Source organism: Girardinichthys multiradiatus, chromosome 1 (genome assembly GCF_021462225.1).
Source record: "Girardinichthys multiradiatus isolate DD_20200921_A chromosome 1, DD_fGirMul_XY1, whole genome shotgun sequence".
Lineage (NCBI taxonomy): Eukaryota > Metazoa > Chordata > Actinopteri > Cyprinodontiformes > Goodeidae > Girardinichthys > Girardinichthys multiradiatus.
In genome coordinates this window covers 3053825-3071216 of record NC_061794.1, presented here as the reverse complement: position 1 = coordinate 3071216, position 17392 = coordinate 3053825, and the positions used below count along the sequence as shown (strand labels likewise).

Sequence of the window (17392 nt, the reverse complement as noted above, 5' to 3'; positions counted from 1 at the left end):
GTGTACAAAAGTTTCAGAAAATAAAAACAAAATGTCTCTTACTGCTCAGAGCTACAAGTGGGTTTTAAAAATACACACACACACTCAGATGTCTAGTTTTCACCACAGCCTCACAGGGGTGATGATATACTGGTTTTAAGAAGAAAAGATGTTATATAAAAGTTATTTCCCACCAGGAAAACAAAGCAGTTTGTGTTCTTGTGGTGCCCGAGAGATAATTTGTCCAAGAGAGAAAGACAGCATTGTTTTGCTCTTTTAGGTTTCAAACTAACGTAGGACACAGTTAAATTCAACATTTTGTTTAAGTCTTCCTCCACTTTTTACATCTATTGAAAAATCTTTTAAACAAATCTACAGTTTTATCCAGCTACTTGAGACTGAAAAAAACATTTGTTGGAAAAATGTATATAAGTTATCATTGTTTAGTTTAAACCATGTTTATGTTTGAAGTTCTACTATAGTTAAGAGGATTCCTATGATTGTTTTTTGTGTGAAAAAGTGCTTGTGGAAGGTTAAGGAATGCGCTCTGGAGTGGATCACTCTCTGGATATGAAATGCTTATACCATATCAGAATCAGAATTAGCTTTATTGCCAAGTTCGTACATACAAACAAGGAATTTGACTCCGGTACACTTTGCTCGCTCAGTTTTTAAATATATTTATGTATATATCTTTATGTCCTTAAATATACATACATACAAAGGTACATTTGCAACTTCAGTATGCAATTGTTTGGTACTCTATTAAATGTTCATCAGAGAAACAGTCTGGGGGAAGAAACTGTCTCTGTGGCAGCTGGTTTTAGTAAACAGTGCTCTGTAGCAACGGCCTGAAGGTAAAACTCTAAACAGTTTATGTGCAGGGTGTGTGGGGTCTGCAGAGATTTTAGCAGCTCTTTTCCTGACTCTACACCTGTATAAGTCCTGGATGGAAGGAAAGTCAGCCCTGATTATTCTCTCTGCAGACCTGTTTATTTATTGCAGTCTGGACATGTCCTGTTTTGTGGATGTGCCAAACCACACTGAGATGGATGAAGACAGGACAGATTGAATGATGGCAGTGTAGAAGATCACCAGCAGCTCCTGTGGAAGGTTGTACTTCTTGAGTTGCCTCAGGAAGTACAGTCTCTGCTGGGCCTTCTTTCGTACAGTGTCTATGTGTGAAGACCATCTCAGGTCCTCAGAGATGGTGGTTCCTAGGAACCTGAAGTGGTCCACAGCTGCTATGGTGTTGTTGAGGATGGTAAGGGGGGTGTATGGGGGTGATGTTCTCCGAATGTCCTCCATCATTTCCACAGTCTTGAGTGGGTTGAGTTCCAGGTAGTTCTGACAATACCAGTGTACCAGCTGATCCACCTCCTGTCTGTATGCAGACTCATAACCGTCCTGGATCAGACCAATGACAGTGGTGTCATCTGCAAATTTCAGGAGTTTCACGGACGAGTCTGCTGAGGTGCAGTCATTTCTGTACAGGGAGAAAAGGAGTGGGGATAGAACACACCCCTGGGGGGCACTAGTACTTCTAGATCTGCAGCGGGAGAAGATGCTCCCCAGTCTCACCTGCTGCCGTCGGTCCGTCAGGAAGCTGTTGATCCACTGACAAGTGGAGGCCGGGACGTTGAGCTGGGTGAGCTTCTGGTGGAGGATGTCTGGTATGATGGTGTTGAAGACCGAGCTGAAGTCTACAAACAGGATCCTGGCGCACGTCCCTGGACGGTCGAGGTGTTGCAGGATGAAGTGTAGACCTAAGTTGACAGCATCATCTGCCGACTTGTTTGCTCAGTAAGCAAACTGCAGGGGGTCCCGCAGGGGGCCTGTGATGTCTCTCAGGTGCTTCAACACCAGCCGCTCAAAGGATTTCATGACCACAGACGTCAGGGCTACAGGCCTGTAGTCATTTAATCCTAGGATGGTGGGTTTCTTGGACCCTGGGATGATGGTATATTGTTTGAAGCAGGAGGGGACCTCACACGTCTCCAGTGACTTGAAGATCCGGGTGAAGATCGGGTCAAGTTGTTTTGCACAGGCTTTCAGGCATGATGGGGAGACGTTATCAGGTCCACCAGATTTCTTTGTTTTCATGCGCTGAAAGAGCCTATTTACCTCTTCCTCAGAGATCTTTAGTGCAGCCAGAGGATCTGAAGGTAGGGGGTTGGTAGCTTTATGGGAAGAATTTGTTACTGAATGGGATGTGGAGGAGATAGGAAGCTGTCACCACCTCAAACTATCATGTCTGCAGTAGAAGACATTCAGACGGTTGGCCAGGCTAGGATTCTGTTCAGGATGGGTGGGGGGGCTCCTATAGGCAGTCAGGTTTCTCAGACCAGTCCATACAGCCGAAGCATTGCCAGTAGAAAGGCTGTTCTTAAGCTTTTCACTGTAGCTTCTCTTGGCTGCTTTGATCTCCTTTGTTAGTTTGTTCCTGGCCTGCCTGTACCGCGCCCAATCTCCAGTGCTGTGACCTTCTTCCTTATCCCTGCGCAGGTTCCTGAGATGTCGAGTAAACTATGGCTTGTTATTTCAAACCATGGCTTGTTATTCCAAACCATGGCTTGTTATATGGGAATGACTATTCTTTTAGGTTGAAATCTCTGTAAGAATTGGCTGAACCAATTCCCGCTTTTTGCTTGTAGGAATGCGAGTTGTAAATAAAAGGCTGGTGCAAGGATTTTCCCTTTGTGAGAAGGAAGTCGCTGTTCTGGTAGAGGACTGTCTCACCCTTGCAAGTCAAACTTACTTGGTCCACTTGTGTCTTATTTTACACTAGTCTGTGTTTATCAGCTTGCTAACATTTGATTTCTGATTTTTTAAAATATTTTTAGCTGAAAACAATTTTAATATTAAATCGTTGTCACGAGTAAATGCACAAAATGGCTGACTGTCACTCTCAGTGTTCTCAGTAACAACAATAAACAGGGCCATCATGTCCTAAATGACATGATGACCCTGATGGACCCAAAACGTGTTTGTTAAATAAGAAGATTGTCCCCTATGTTATGACATTAGTGTTTACCTTGATGTCACTCTTATCAAGGTCCTTCCCACTTGGTGGCAGGCGTGGAATGGTGAAGCTGTCAGGGTCTTCTCGGTCTCGGATCTTGGACTCTTTCATCAGGTTGTCCAGCTTTTTCTTTGCCATGTTTTCCACCTCTTTCCTGTTAGCTGATGTCTGCAGTAGTTGAAGGTTAAATGATTAAAACAACATTGTACAAATCCTTTATGATTTTGCAAATAACGGTCAGTTTTGAGCTGTAAATGTTTCCACATTGAAGGTGTGCCACGGTCTATACATCCACAGACTAGAATAATTTAGTCTATTAAGTATTTGGACTTCTCAATGTCATTTTATAAATATATATATAGGTGCAACGCACACCGATAGCCAAGCCATCAACTCTTGCTTTAGTAACTTTTACCAATCAGTATATCCTTCCAGCACAGAGATGGAGGATTTCTTTGAATATTCCTTCTATTAACTCGGATGCATTTATGCCACTGTAACACGATCTGTTGGTAACAGAGATAACCTTATATATTAGTGTTCTGCCAAGTGGTAAACCACCAGAGCCTGATGGCATTCCAAGTGAGTTTTTTTTTTGTATTTCATTACAACTTCCCACAAAGAGAAACCCCCCTGAACGCTTGTGTCGTCCTATTTCTCTCCTAAACACACATGCAAAGATGTTAGGTCAAGTTATGGTCAGTCGTCTGGAAAAAGTGGTCCATTTCATTATCTTACCAGATCAATCAGCTTTATTAACACTGGCCGATCCTTTAATATCTGATATCTTTTAAATGTTTACTCCAAAACAAAGACATGGTGATACTTTTGCTCATCGCTAAAAGAGCGTTTTATACAGTGGAGTGGGGTTTGCTTCTCAGGAGTTTAAAAGCATTTCAGTTTGGCACAAAATGTAACTCTGGATTCAACTTTTATGTGCTCTTCCAATAGTGACAGTTAACACCAGAGGGCGCCAAACAGGAGAGAATAGGGAGAAGAATTCTAGGGCCCAATACAATAATAAAACTGACAAAATAATGTGACACTCAATAATAAACTTGGAATTACACATTTTATTTACAATGTATTGGTAACACTAAGTTTATTTGTTTTGGAAACATTTATCTTGGTCAGTAGTTTGGGACTCTCCTGCTTCGTAATAGGAACAGAGAACATTTCTAGTGTGTGCATTTTGTTTTTTATTGTGTCTTTTTGCCGAGATGATCTCTATCAAATTTCATAAATTATTACTCTGTAATTAACAGTGCAGCATTGTGCTGCTGGTTTGAGGCACAAAGTAGCCGATACCAGATGGTATTGGCTACTTTGTGCTCAGTGTGAACCTGCTTTCATCTGTGAAGAGCACAGGGTGCCAGTGGCGAATTTGACAATCCTGGTGTTCTCTGGCAAATGCCAAGCGTCCTGCACAGTGTTGGCCTGTGAGCACAACCCCCATTTGTAGACGTCGGGCCTTCATACCATCCTCATGGAGTCGGTTTCTAACCGTTTGTACAGACACATGCACATTTGTGGCCTGGTGGAGGTCATTTTGTAGGGCTCTGGCAGTGCTCCTCCTGTTCCTCCTTGCACAAAGGTGGAGGTAGCGGTCCTGCTGCTGGGTTGTTGCCCTCCTACGGCCTCCTCCAGGTCTCCTGGCCTGTCTCCTGGTAGCGCCTCCAGGCTCTGGACACTACGCTGACAGACACAGCAAACCTTCTTGCCACAGCTCACATTGATGTGCCATCCTGGATGAGCTGCACTACCTGAGCCACTTGTGTGGGTTGTAGAGTCCATCTCATGCTACCACGAGTGTGAAAGCACCACCAACATTCAAAAGTGACCAAAACATCAGCCAGAAAGCATAGGTACTGAGAAGTGGTCTGTGTTCCCCACCTGCAGAACCACTCCTTTATTGAGTGTGTCTTGCTAATCGCCAAAGATTTCCCCCTGTTGTCTATTTACCATTTATCCAATATGGGTTTTCCCTCTTAATCTGTATCTGTGGATCTACAGATGACCCTGGGTTTGCTGAAGAAGGTTAACCAAAGTGAAACTCGACTATTCCTGCCATCAAGATTATTTTCCACTGGTTACTAACAGATGAGAAATAAAGAAGAATGTGAATCTAAATTCAAAAGTGACCACCAAAATCCCTGCGGATGTTTCCACTTCGTAAACAGAATCCAACTGAGGAAAATCTCTACCACCATGTTATCCTTGGGCTACAACAGACCTCCAGATAATAAACATCAGCTTCTGAAAAGAATTAAGAGATTAATAGAAATAATTAGTAATGTAGGTGCGTTTTTTTATGATCGGTGATAATTGACTAGTGTATGACATCCCAGCCTATCCATTGCCAGCAGCCTTGGTAGAAATTCTGTTCAATTCAGTTTATTTACTGACAATCCACAACATATCATCTCAAGGCACTTCACAAAATGAATGTTATACATAAAATCAGTCTGTTTCATCAGGTCCATCCTCTGATCAGGACATCCCATCTATTTACCCACTGAGTAACTGAGCTAACACAGTTACTCTCTGAGCTGTAGGCTGGAAGGTGTTTTTTGCAGATCACATTACTCTCCTGGTTGCAATTAGTCCAACCACTAAGTGTTTGGAAATCAATTTATTGCTTTCTAAAAACAATACAGGTCCTTCTCAAAATATTAGCATATTGTGATAAAGTTCATTATTTTCCATAATGTCATGATGAAAATTTAACATTCATATATTTTAGATTCATTGCACACTAACTGAAATATTTCAGGTCTTTTATTGTCTTAATACGGATGATATCCCCCAGTGGGCCCACCACCTGCAGGGGGAACCGTGAGGGACCGGTGCAAAGAGGATTGGGTGGCGGACGAAGGTGGAGACCTCAGCGGCCCGATCCCCGGATGCTTCGGCTGGCTCTAGGGACGTGGAATGTCACCTCGCTGGGGGAGAAGGAGCCTGAGCTTGTGCGGGAGGTCGAGAGATATCGACTAGAAATAGTCGGGCTCGCCTCCACGCACAGCGTGGGCTCTGGAACCCATCTCCTTGAGAGGGGTTGGACTCTGTTCTACTCTGGAGTGGCCCACGGGGAGAGGCGGCGGGCTGGTGTGGGTTTGCTTATTGCCCCCCAGCTCAGCCGTCTTGTGTTGGGGTTTACCCCAGTGGATGAGAGGGTCGTATCCCTGCGCCTTCGGGCTGGGGAGAGGTCTCTGACTATCATTTCAGCCTACGGGCCGAGTGGTAGTGCAGAGTACCCGGCCTTCTTGGCGTCCCTGTCGGGGGTGCTGGATAGTGCCCCTCCCGGGGACTCCCATTATTCTGCTGGGGGACTTCAACGCCCACGTGGGGAACGACAGTGACACCTGGAGAGGCGTGATCGGGAGGAATGGCCTCCCCGATCTGAAACCGAGTGGTGTTTTGTTATTGTCCATAACGAACACCATGTTCAAACATAAGGGTGTCCATCAGTGGACTTGGCACCAGGACACCCTAGGCAGGAGGTCGATGATCGACTTTGTTGTCGTATCATCAGACCTTCGGCCGCATGTTTTGGACACTCAGGTGAAGAGAGGGGCTGAGCTGTCCACTGATCATCACCTGGTGGTGAGTTGGATCCGCTGGAGGAGGAGAAAGTCGGACAGACTTGGCAGGCCCAAGCGCATAGTGAGGGTCTGCTGGGAATGCCTGGCAGAGCCCTCGGCCAGGGATGTATTCAACTCCCACCTCCAGGAGAGCTTCGACCAGATCTTGGGGGATGTTGGAGACATAGAGTTCGAGTGGACCATGTTCTCCGCATATATTGTCGATGCTGCTGCCCGTAGCTGTGGCCGTAAGGTCTGCGGTGCCTGTCGCAACGGCAATCCCAGAACCCGGTGGTGGACACCGGCAGTAAGGGATGCTGTTAAGCTGAAGAAGGAGTCCTATCGGCTGTGGTTGGCTTGTGGGACTCCTGAGGCGGATGACGGGTATCGTGAGGTCAAGCGTGCTGCGGCCCGGGCTGTGGCAGAGGCAAAAACTCGGACCTGGGAGGAGTTCGGTGAGGCCATGGAGAAGGACTACCGGTTGGCCTCGAAGCGATTCTGGCAAACCGTCCGTCGCCTCAGGAGGGGGAAGCAGTGCTTCGCCAACACTGTTTATAGTGGGGGCGGGAGACTGCTGACCTCGACTGAGGACATTATCGGGCGGTGGAAGGAGTACTTCGAGGATCTCCTCAATCCTGCCATCATGTATTCCGTGGTTTAAACAGAGGCTGGGGACTCGGGGTTGAACTCTTTCATCACCCAGGCTGAAGTCACCGAGGTGGTTAAAAAGCTCCGCGGTGGCAAGACTTTGGGGGTGGATGAGATCCGCCCTGAGTACCTCAAGTCTCTGGATGTTTTAGGGCTGTCATGGTTGACACGTCTCTTCAACATTGCGTGGCGGACGGGGACAGTGCCTCTGGACTGGCAGACTGGGGTGGTGTTCCAACTACAGGGGGATCACACTCCTCAGCCTCCCTGGTAAGGCCTACGCCAGGGTATTGGAGAGGAGAGTCCGACCGAAAGTCGAACCTCGGCTTCAGGAGGAGCAGTGTGGTTTTCGTCCCGGCCGGGGAACACTGGACCAGCTCTATAACCTCTACAGGGTGCTCGAGGGTTCATGGGAGTTTGCCCAACCGGTTCACATGTGTTTTGTGGACCTGGAGAAGGCATTCGACTGTGTCCCTCGTGATGCCCTGTGGGGGGTGCTCCAGGAGTATGGAATCAGGGGCCCTTTACTAGGGGCCATGCGGTCCCTGTACGAGCGGAGCAGGAGTTTGGTCCGCATTGCCGGCACTAAGTCGGAAATGTTCCCGGTGCATGTTGGACTCCGGCAGGGCTGCCCTTTGTCACCGGTCCTACTCATAACTTTTATGGACAGGATTTCTAGACGCAGCCAAGGGCCGGAGGGGGTCGGGTTTGGGGACCAGTGGATTTGGTCTCTTCTTTTTGCAGATGACGTGGTCCTGCTGGCCCCCTCTAGCCAAGACCCACAGCATGCGCTGTGGCGGTTCGCAGCCGAGTGTGAAGCGGCTGGGATGAGGATCAGCTCCTCCAAGTCCGAGGCCATGGTACTCGACCGGAAAAGGGTGGCTTGTCCTCTTCAGGTTGGAGGGGAGTTCCTGCCTCAAGTGGAGGAGTTTAAGTATCTCGGGGTCTTGTTCACGAGTGAGGGAAGAATGGAGCGGGAGATCGACAGACAGATCGGTGCGGCTGCCACAGTAATGGGGGCGCTGTGCCGGTCCGTTGTGGTGAAGAGAGAGCTGAGCCGAAAAGCAAAGCTCTCAATTTACTGGTCAGTCTACGTTCCTACCCTCACCTATGGCCATGAACTTTGGGTAGTGACCGAAAGAACGAGATCCCGGATACAAGCGGCTGAAAAGAGTTTCCTTCGTAGGGTGGCCGGGCACTCCCTTAGAGATAGGGTGAGGAGTAGGGTCAATGCAGCTAGCTATCAGGAGATTTTGGAGCACTTCATGCTTCCATCTGCTGAAAAGCTTTATGGAGATGAAGATTTCGTTTTTCAGCACGACCTGGCACCTGCTCACAGTGCCAAAACCACTGGTAAATGGTTTACTGACCATGGTATCACTGTGCTCAATTGGCCTGCCAACTCTCCTGACCTGAACCCCATAGAGAATCTGTGGGATATTGCGAAGAGAACGTTGAGAGACTCAAGACCCAACACTCTGGATGAGCTAAAGGCCGCTATCGAAGCATCCTGGGCCTCGATAAAACCTCAGCAGTGCCACAGGCTGATTGCCTCCATGCCACGCCGCATTGAAGCAGTCATTTCTGCAAAAGGATTCCCGACCAAGTATTGAGTGTATAACTGTACATGATTATTTGAAGGTTGACGTTTTTTGTATTAAAAACACTTTTCTTTTATTGGTCGGATGAAATATGCTAATTTTGTGAGATAGGAATTTTGGGTTTTCATGAGCTGTATGCCAAAATCATCCGTATTAAGACAATAAAAGACCTGAAATATTTCAGTTAGTGTGCAATGAATCTAAAATATATGAATGTTAAATTTTCATCATGACATTATGGAAAATAATGAACTTTATCACAATATGCTAATATTTTGAGAAGGACCTGTATACAGTTAACCTTCAGGCTCTATCTTTACAGCTTCCCAGCTCTGTGCTTCACAGTGTCACGGTTGCTAGGCGACAGAATGGAATAGACAACATGGGGAAATCTTTGGCGATTAGCAAGACACACTCAATAAAAGGAGTGGTTCTGCAGGTGGGGACCACAGACCACTTCTCAGTACCTATGCTTTCTGGCTGGAGTTTTGGTCACTTTTGAATGTTGGTGGTGCTTTCACACTCGTGGTAGCATGAGACGGACTCTACAACCCACACAAGTGGCTCAGGTTGTGCAGCTCATCCAGGATGGCACATCAATGCGAGCTGTGGCAAGAAGGTTTGCTGTGTCCGTCAGCGTAGTGTCCAGAGCCTGGAGGCGCTACCAGGAGACAGGCCAGTACACCAGGAGACGTGGAGGAGGCCGTAGGAGGGCAACAACCCAGCAGCAGGACCGCTACCTCCGCCTTTATGCAAGGAGGAACAGGAGAAGCACTGCCAGAGACCTGCAAAATGACCTCCAGCAGGCCACAAATGTGCATGTGTCTGCACAAATGGTTAGAAACCGACTCCATGAGGAGTCCTGTCGCCCTGTGGTCTTCACAGATGAAAGCAGGTTCACACTGAGCACATGTGACAGAATCTGGAGACACCGTGGAGAGCGATGTGCTGCCTGCAACATCTTTCAGCATGACTGTTTTGGCAGTGGTTCAGTAATGATGTGGGGTGGCATTTCTTTGGAGGGCCGCATGGCCCTGGGTTCCTCCTAATGCATGACAATGCTAGACCTCATGTGGCTGGAGTGTGTCAGCAGTTCCTGCAAGATGAAGAAATTGAAGCTATGGACTGGCCCGCCCGTTCCCCAGACCTGAATCCGATTGAGCACATCTGGGACATCACGTCTCGCTCCATCTACCAACGTCACGTTGCTCCACAGACTGTCCAAGAGTTGGTGGATGCTTTAGTCCACGTCTGGGAGTAGATCATCCACCATCTCATCAGGAGCATGCCCAGGCGTTGTAGGGAGGTCATACAGGCAATTGGAGGCCACACACAATACTGAGCCTCATTTTGACTTGTTTTAAGTTGGATCAGCCTGTAGTGTGCTTTTCCACTTTAATTTTGTGTGTGACTCCAAATCCAGGCCTCCATTGGTCAATACATTTGATTTCCATTGATGATTTTTGTGTGATTTTGTTGTCAGCACATTCAACTTTGTACAGAACAAAGTATTCAATGAGAATATTTCATTCATTCAGATCTAGGATGTGTTATTTGAGTGTTCCCTTTATTTTTTTGAGCAATGTACTTTCCTGCAACTCTTGTGAAGTTATATGGATGTGCAGATGGGCATTCTGATAAATATTGTTGTTCTTTAGTATTCCTTCCTATTTCTTTTTATATCTTCCAAACCTTCTGGCAAATTTTCAAGATCTGGCAGTTAAAGTGAAAAAGCCAAATGAAAAGCAAAGCTGTGTTCACTCAGACGTTGTGCACAGTTCATTAATTTGAGTAGTATGCCCATGCAGAGTTTAGCCACAAGATGGCAGAGGTTATCAATAAATCACATTAACAAAGTCATATGCTTGGTTGAGGAATTCATTTTACTCTATTGCTGTAGGCTGCATTTTCTTTAATATTTCCAATTGACAGGGGTGCACGGTGACGCAGTTGGTAGCGCTGTTGCATGTTCTCCCCGTGCATGCATGGATTCTCTTCCACAGTACAAAAACATGACTGTTAGGTTAACTGGTCTCTCTAGATTGACCTTAGTGTGTGCATGGTTGTTTTTCCTGTAAGCTTCTATGTTGCCCTGCGATGGATTGGCGACCTGTCCAGGGTGTACCCTGCCTTTCGCCCGTAGACTGTCGGAGATAGGCTCCTGCTCCCCCGTGACCCACTATGGAATAAGCGGTATAGAAGATGAATGAATGAATTTCCCTTGTACATTACATGAGGCCTATAATAAACTCTTGGTGCATTCCTTTAGCTGAGCAAACCGAATACATGTACTAAACCCTGAATCACAATGCATTAAAAACTGAAAATGCCACAGCAGCACACAAGGATTATCTTTTCTGATGTGCTTAAAAAACAGTCAGCTATAATAACAGATCTAAATGTTTTTTTTTTCCTTTTCACATATAAGTTGCTACATTTCAAAACGTCTCTGGTTTTGAGATAAAGATCAAAATAATTTGCTTCTATAGGCTTAATATGTCTGAATGGTTCCGTCTGAGAACCAAACAGTTTATGCAGCGTTTTAGGGACAACAAATAAGTTTAACAGGCAGGATGAGAGACGATGGGACATGACTGAGATGACAAAATATGAAGTCTTTGATACAATACCTTCCACTTTATGTTCAGAAAAAGAAGAAAGGACAAAGAAGAAGAGAGGAGAGCAGGAAATAAGACCAAACAGGAACACAAAGAAGGAACAAAGCAAACCAGGAGAACACCCCTGCTTGATCCTAACATGAACCACTACAAACTGGAAACCCTTGCCAACATTAATGTCTAATCTACTGAGCACAGGAACACAATGTCTGCAGGAAACCGACCAGAAAACACCAAATAGGGTACGTACATCTCCGTTCATCAGCTTGCAGTCGTCCTCCATCTCATCAGCACTGTCTTCATCCGACACGTCTCCCTCCTCAGCGTTCTCATCAATATTAGGAGGCAACTTCTTTCCCTGCAAGAGAAACAGAAAAGATACTTTAACAGATGCAACCGTCACAGCAGCCTTATGAAAAATGAAGTTAAGAGAGGTCACTCCTTGAGCACTGCAGTGAATATTCCCACATCAAAACAAACACTGAGTTACTGTACCGGCAGTGAGAAGACACTGGCATTATTTAACACAGAGAGAAAGCTAAAATACAGTTGACAAGGATTACGGTCATCATAAAAATTAAGTACAACCTGTTTTAAGTCTAGCATTTCACATATCACGACAATAAAAATTATCAGGTCTTTATTAGGTTAAACATTATTTGAATCTAAACTGAAGTTTACAAAAACAGCACACACCCAACGAGCATCCACATTTTTTCTTAAACAATGAAGATTTCAAAACCACCAATAGTGGAAATAAAATGAAGTTGTCGTTTGCTGTCTGATTTTATTATTCTCTCATATATTATGCAGGACCTTTTGCCCATTCTTTTTACAACATTGCTTAATTGCTTCTATGACCCAGTTTTGCCCATGTCAGAAAGACTGCCTCACATTCAACTTAAAAATATCATCGTATATCTTTTTATTTGTGGCAACAGTGGTAGAGGGTCGTCCTGTAACTGGTGGGTTGCTGGTCAGAACCCCTGCTCTGTCTGTCTCAGTCGTCTCCTTGGGCAAGACACTTCAACCTTGCCTGCTGATGGTGGTCAGAGGGCTTGTTTGCGCCTGTGTATGGCAGCATCACTTCTGTCAATCTGCCCCAGGGCAGCTGTGGCTACAATGTAGTCTGCCACTGTCAGTGTGTGAACATGTGGATGAATGGGTGGACAAATGGAAGCCATTCTAATCAATGTGGCAATTCACCCCGTCTCTGTGGCACTGCAGCATGACGAAGAGCCCTCCTATGTCGTCTGTCAGAGATAGGGATTGAGTCTATTTTTCACGGGTGACAGAGCAAAAAGCATACATTTCTAAAAGGCCAGATCGGGCCAGACAGGATGTCAAACATGGAAAAAGTAAAGCGCATCTGGTATAGTTCAAGATAAGAGATACTCAGTCACATCAGAACCAGTGACAAAAATCTATCTGGAATTTTTTGACATGATGGACAATGAGAAGTTCATTTTGAAAGTGGAAAACAAAAAGATTTTGTATGACACCGCAAAGTTGGATGGTGTCGGATAACAGCAGAAAGAAGAAGGAATGGGAGTCACTGGAGTCATTTGCAAATTATGAAGTTCTCTAAAATTTCCTGACAGATGGCTGCTTTGACTTTTGACTTCAGACACTGCACAAGCATGCATCCTGTTTTAGCAGCTCTTTCGTAGTGCTAAGATTCTCTTTCGAAAATGATTTTTTTTTAGACGTGTTGTGCATTCCACGCTAACTCCGGACACACAAACATGGACAATTTTTATTTACTTTGTGCCTTTAAAACCAAGGAGGACAGTGAGAAGAGATTAGGTCTGGCTGTGTTTGTGAATACATAGATGGTGTAACCCTTGGCATTTATCTACAACCTGGTTTGTTTCCAGTTGGCATATAAACCCTATGAACACAGAATCAGCTCTTACAAGCACAGTGAAGAGATGTTCTGAGGAGACCAAAGAGACTACAAGGGACTATTTCAGCAGCACTGTGTGGGAAGAGCTCATTGCTCCTCATTGGGAGGACATTGACAGTATCACAGACTGCAGGACTACATACACCTCTCTGTGGACAGCACTGCACCCCTTTTGAAGGTACGGTGTTTCTCCAAATACAAGCCCTGGATCAACCCTCAAATAAAGACTCTCCTCAAGGACAAGAAGAGAGCCTTTAGATCAGGAAACAAGGAGGTGTTGAAAGCTGTGCAGAAGGAACTGAGAAGACCAGGAATGGAAAAAAAACATCAACAGAAAGAAGATGGTGGACCAGCTGCATGTCCGAGCTACAGATATGTCCGAGCAACAAAGCTGTATGAGCTTTAGGGTTGGTGAATGACCTGAACCAGCTCAACAGGTTAGATCAGACACATCCCCCAGCCCCTCCTGTGTGGCATGAGTACCGAAGACCACACATCTGAAAGACCTCATCAGCTACAGACCAGTAGCACTGACCTCGCATCTAATGAAGACTCTTAATAGGTTGGTCCTTGACCATCTTCGTTTCCTGGTGAGGTCTTCATTGGATCTGCTGCAGTTTGCCTACCAGTCACATCAGGGTGAATGATGCCACTGTTCTAACATCCTGCCCTGAGCTTTGACCCACCTGGAGAAGCCTGGAAGCAATGTGAGGATCATATTCTTTGATTTCTGAGACTAAAAAAGATATGGCAGACTGCTATAGCTCCACTGTGTGGCAAGAGCTCAGATATTTTCAGCATCACAGAATGCATCACAAACTACATTCTGTGTAAGCAACATTGAACACCTCCTGAAGGTACAGTGTTTCTCCAATAACAAGTCCTAAATCAACTCTGAAATAAAGGCTCTCCTCAAGGAGAAGAGGACCTTTAGATCAGCGATCAGCTGGTAGACGGTGGGCTGTGCCCTTAGCCACTAGCAGCTGATTGCCCGAAATCTCCAACAAAGGGGTCGTGCGACTGTGATCCACTCAAAAGAAAAACGGTATACTTCTTATTTGTCCAAAAGGGCAAAATATGAAGAACCGTTTAGTCGACTGAATCAAAAGAAGGAAAACTCATCTCCTTGGAAATAAAACCTCTATGGGTTTTTCACCTGCACCGGAGTGTCGGTGGGGTCTTCGAACGGTATATGAATCTTCTGACCTTCTTGTATCAGACAGATAGACAGATCTCCAGATATGCACCTCCGTTGCGCCGTCCCGTAAGACATGCTGGAACTAGCGATTTAAAAGATTGTTTCTTCAGCTTTTATAGCTCTGATGAAGTCAGCTTTGATGTCCATCACTGCAACAAAGGTTGAGCTGTGCATGTTCAACTGCACAACCCAGTCGGCCCAACTGGATGGCCCTAACACGTATGACATGTAACGATTGTAGCTTTTGTCCTGAATACGTCTGGGTGTGGTGGCTCCTAAAGTCGTTACTTCAGCTGTAGTGCACGCCTTCTGAATCTCCTCCAAACTGTTCACAATATCTATATCACAATCTCAGGGTTGTCGATATACCTGTTCATTCCTCTCAACTTTCTACAATAAATGACAGATGAACTGCTCTGCTGTTTGGTGCAAATACACACAAATATCCATCCATCCATCCATCGTCTTCCGCTTATCCAGGCTCTGGTCCTGCTCCATTTTCCCTCATTCATGAACAAGACTCCAAGATACCTGAATTCCTCTGCTTGAGGCAGGACCTCCCCCCCGACCCGGAGAAGGCACTCTACCCTTTTCCCGCTCAACACAATGGCCTCGGACACACAAATACTCCACAATAAATTTTCATTCCTAAAGTCAGGCAGGTTTCCTCCTCTCCAACGCACCATATTCACATACTTCTTCCGTCACTTCTATCAGTCTGTTATTCTGCCTTTGAAGTTACATTGTAATGGTAAGCTATCATAATTGCTTGGGGACTCTCACTGGAAAGAATCTCAGTGAGGGTAGTCATGTTAACTTTATACCATGTAAAAATTAGCCTGCTCCATAGCACATCAGCATTCAGACTTTACCTTCACGAGGATCTTGCCCCTGAGAGACTCAGGTGATGGCAACCTCCCGGACTCATCTGCCTTGACACTGGACACATCGAGTTTGTCCCCAAGGATCTCAATCAGGTATTGGGCCATCTTCTTTTGCTGAGGAACACTGCAGTGGTTCTCTATGGACAGGATGAGTGGGAAGCTGTGGAACAACAGGTTTTGATCAGTAACTGTAAGTGACACAGTTTAGGATTTAGCTTGATTTAGACCACTATCAGCTGCAATTTATTTTTTCTTTAAGTTTACAGATTTTTCTAAAGGGTTAAAGCAGATATTGTCCACCTAAAAACATCTGGACACATGGCAGATTAATTTTGGCAACAGGTAGAATGCTACATATGTAATTAACATTGTGAAAGTACAATGACGACATAGAAAAAGGGGTTTTGGTTTAGCACATATAGTTTCCTACATAATTTGACATGGTTAAAGCACGTCAAATTATAATTTCCATCACAATGATCAAGACTAAAAACAGTATCAGAATATCAGAAATACATTTTTCCCAGTGGCTTATGGGGTGCTTGCAATGTGCTCAGGAATCAGAAACCGATTCTTATTTTACAATCCATCAGAAAGCATGAGCATCTTTGATTTTTTTGTAATATTATCTGAAGCTTTTCAAAGCAGTTTTTGTACACTGCTGTTGGGAAGTGCTGTTGCCATTCAGCTGTACTGAATTTGGCACTGCTGTTCATACCAATGACAGGATGTAAATCTTCCCATGTAGATATTTTCATTTTTGATGGCTTAAGGGCAGAACATAGTCAGGCGTACTATGAGCAGTGGAGACGTTTGAGTCTTCATAGTCGAGGGTAACAATTTCCTATATATATGTTGACAAATTCTTACATTTCCCAGACTTCTGGCATCAATGAACGTGCAGTTTGTGTGACACTGTGTACGCAGTCGTAACAATTTAGGTTTGTGCGGACATGTCCCGTGGCCGTCTGCTTTGCATCCATGTGTAAGTCCACAGAGTCAAGTATGTGAGACTATGTTTTGCCCTTTAGTCAACTTTAGGACTCAAGAACTGAAGCCGTCGTATATGGGCCACATGCTCTACCTCTACAGGTCCTTCTCAAAATATAAGCATATTGTGATAAAGTTCAATATTTTCCATAATGTCATGACGAAAATTTAACATTCATATATTTTAGATTCATTGCACACTAACTGAAATATTTCAGGTCTTTTATTGTCTTAATACAGATGATTTTGGCATACAGCTCATGAAAACCCAAAATTCCTATCTCACAAAATTAGCATATTTCATCCGACCAATAAAAGAAAAGTGTTTTTAATACAAACAACGTCAACCTTCAAATAATCATGTACAGTTATGCACTCAATACTTGGTCAAGAATCCTTTTGCAGAAATGACTGCTTCAATGCGGCGTGGCATGGAGGCAATCAGCCTGTGGCACTGCTGAGGTCTTATGGAGGCCCAGGATGCTTCGATAGCGGCCTTTAGCTCATCCAGAGTGTTGGGTCTTGAGTCTCTCAACGTTCTCTTCACAATATCCCACAGATTCTCTATGGGGTTCAGGTCAGGAGAGTTGGCAGGCCAATTGAGCACAGTGATACCATGGTCAGTAAACCATTTACCAGTGGTTTTGGCACTGTGAGCAGGTGCCAGGTCGTGCTGAAAAATGAAATCTTCATCTCCATAAAGCTTTTCAGCAGATGGAAGCATGAAGTGCTCCAAAATCTCCTGATAGCTAGCTGCATTGACCCTACCCTTGATAAAACACAGCGGACCAACACCAGCAGCTGGCACAGCACCCCAGACCATCACTGACTGTGGGTACTTGACACTGGACTTCTGGCATTTCCTTCTCCCCAGTCTTCCTCCAGACTCTGGCACCTTGATTTCCGAATGACATGCAGAATTTGCTTTCATCCGAAAAAAGTACTTTGGACCACTGAGCAACAAT

At 45.1% G+C, this 17392-nt stretch overlaps 1 protein-coding gene across 9 annotated transcripts in view; it reads right to left on the bottom strand.

Annotated features, from left to right (window-relative positions):
• The window catches only part of plch2a (phospholipase C, eta 2a), a 245439-nt gene that overhangs the window by 22892 nt on the left and 205155 nt on the right, over nt 1-17392 (bottom strand). For 8 of the 9 annotated variants that reach the window (XM_047361963.1, XM_047361955.1, XM_047361933.1 and 5 more), the window contains exons 9-12: nt 15426-15597; nt 11700-11807; nt 11462-11467; nt 3014-3169 (exon numbers count right to left, since the gene is read on the bottom strand). In XM_047361963.1, the coding sequence (XP_047217919.1) occupies nt 3014-3169; nt 11462-11467; nt 11700-11807; nt 15426-15597 (442 nt within the window). The remainder of the gene's footprint in view (nt 1-3013; nt 3170-11461; nt 11468-11699; nt 11808-15425; nt 15598-17392) is intronic. The other variant, XM_047361940.1, reaches the window with a different exon arrangement.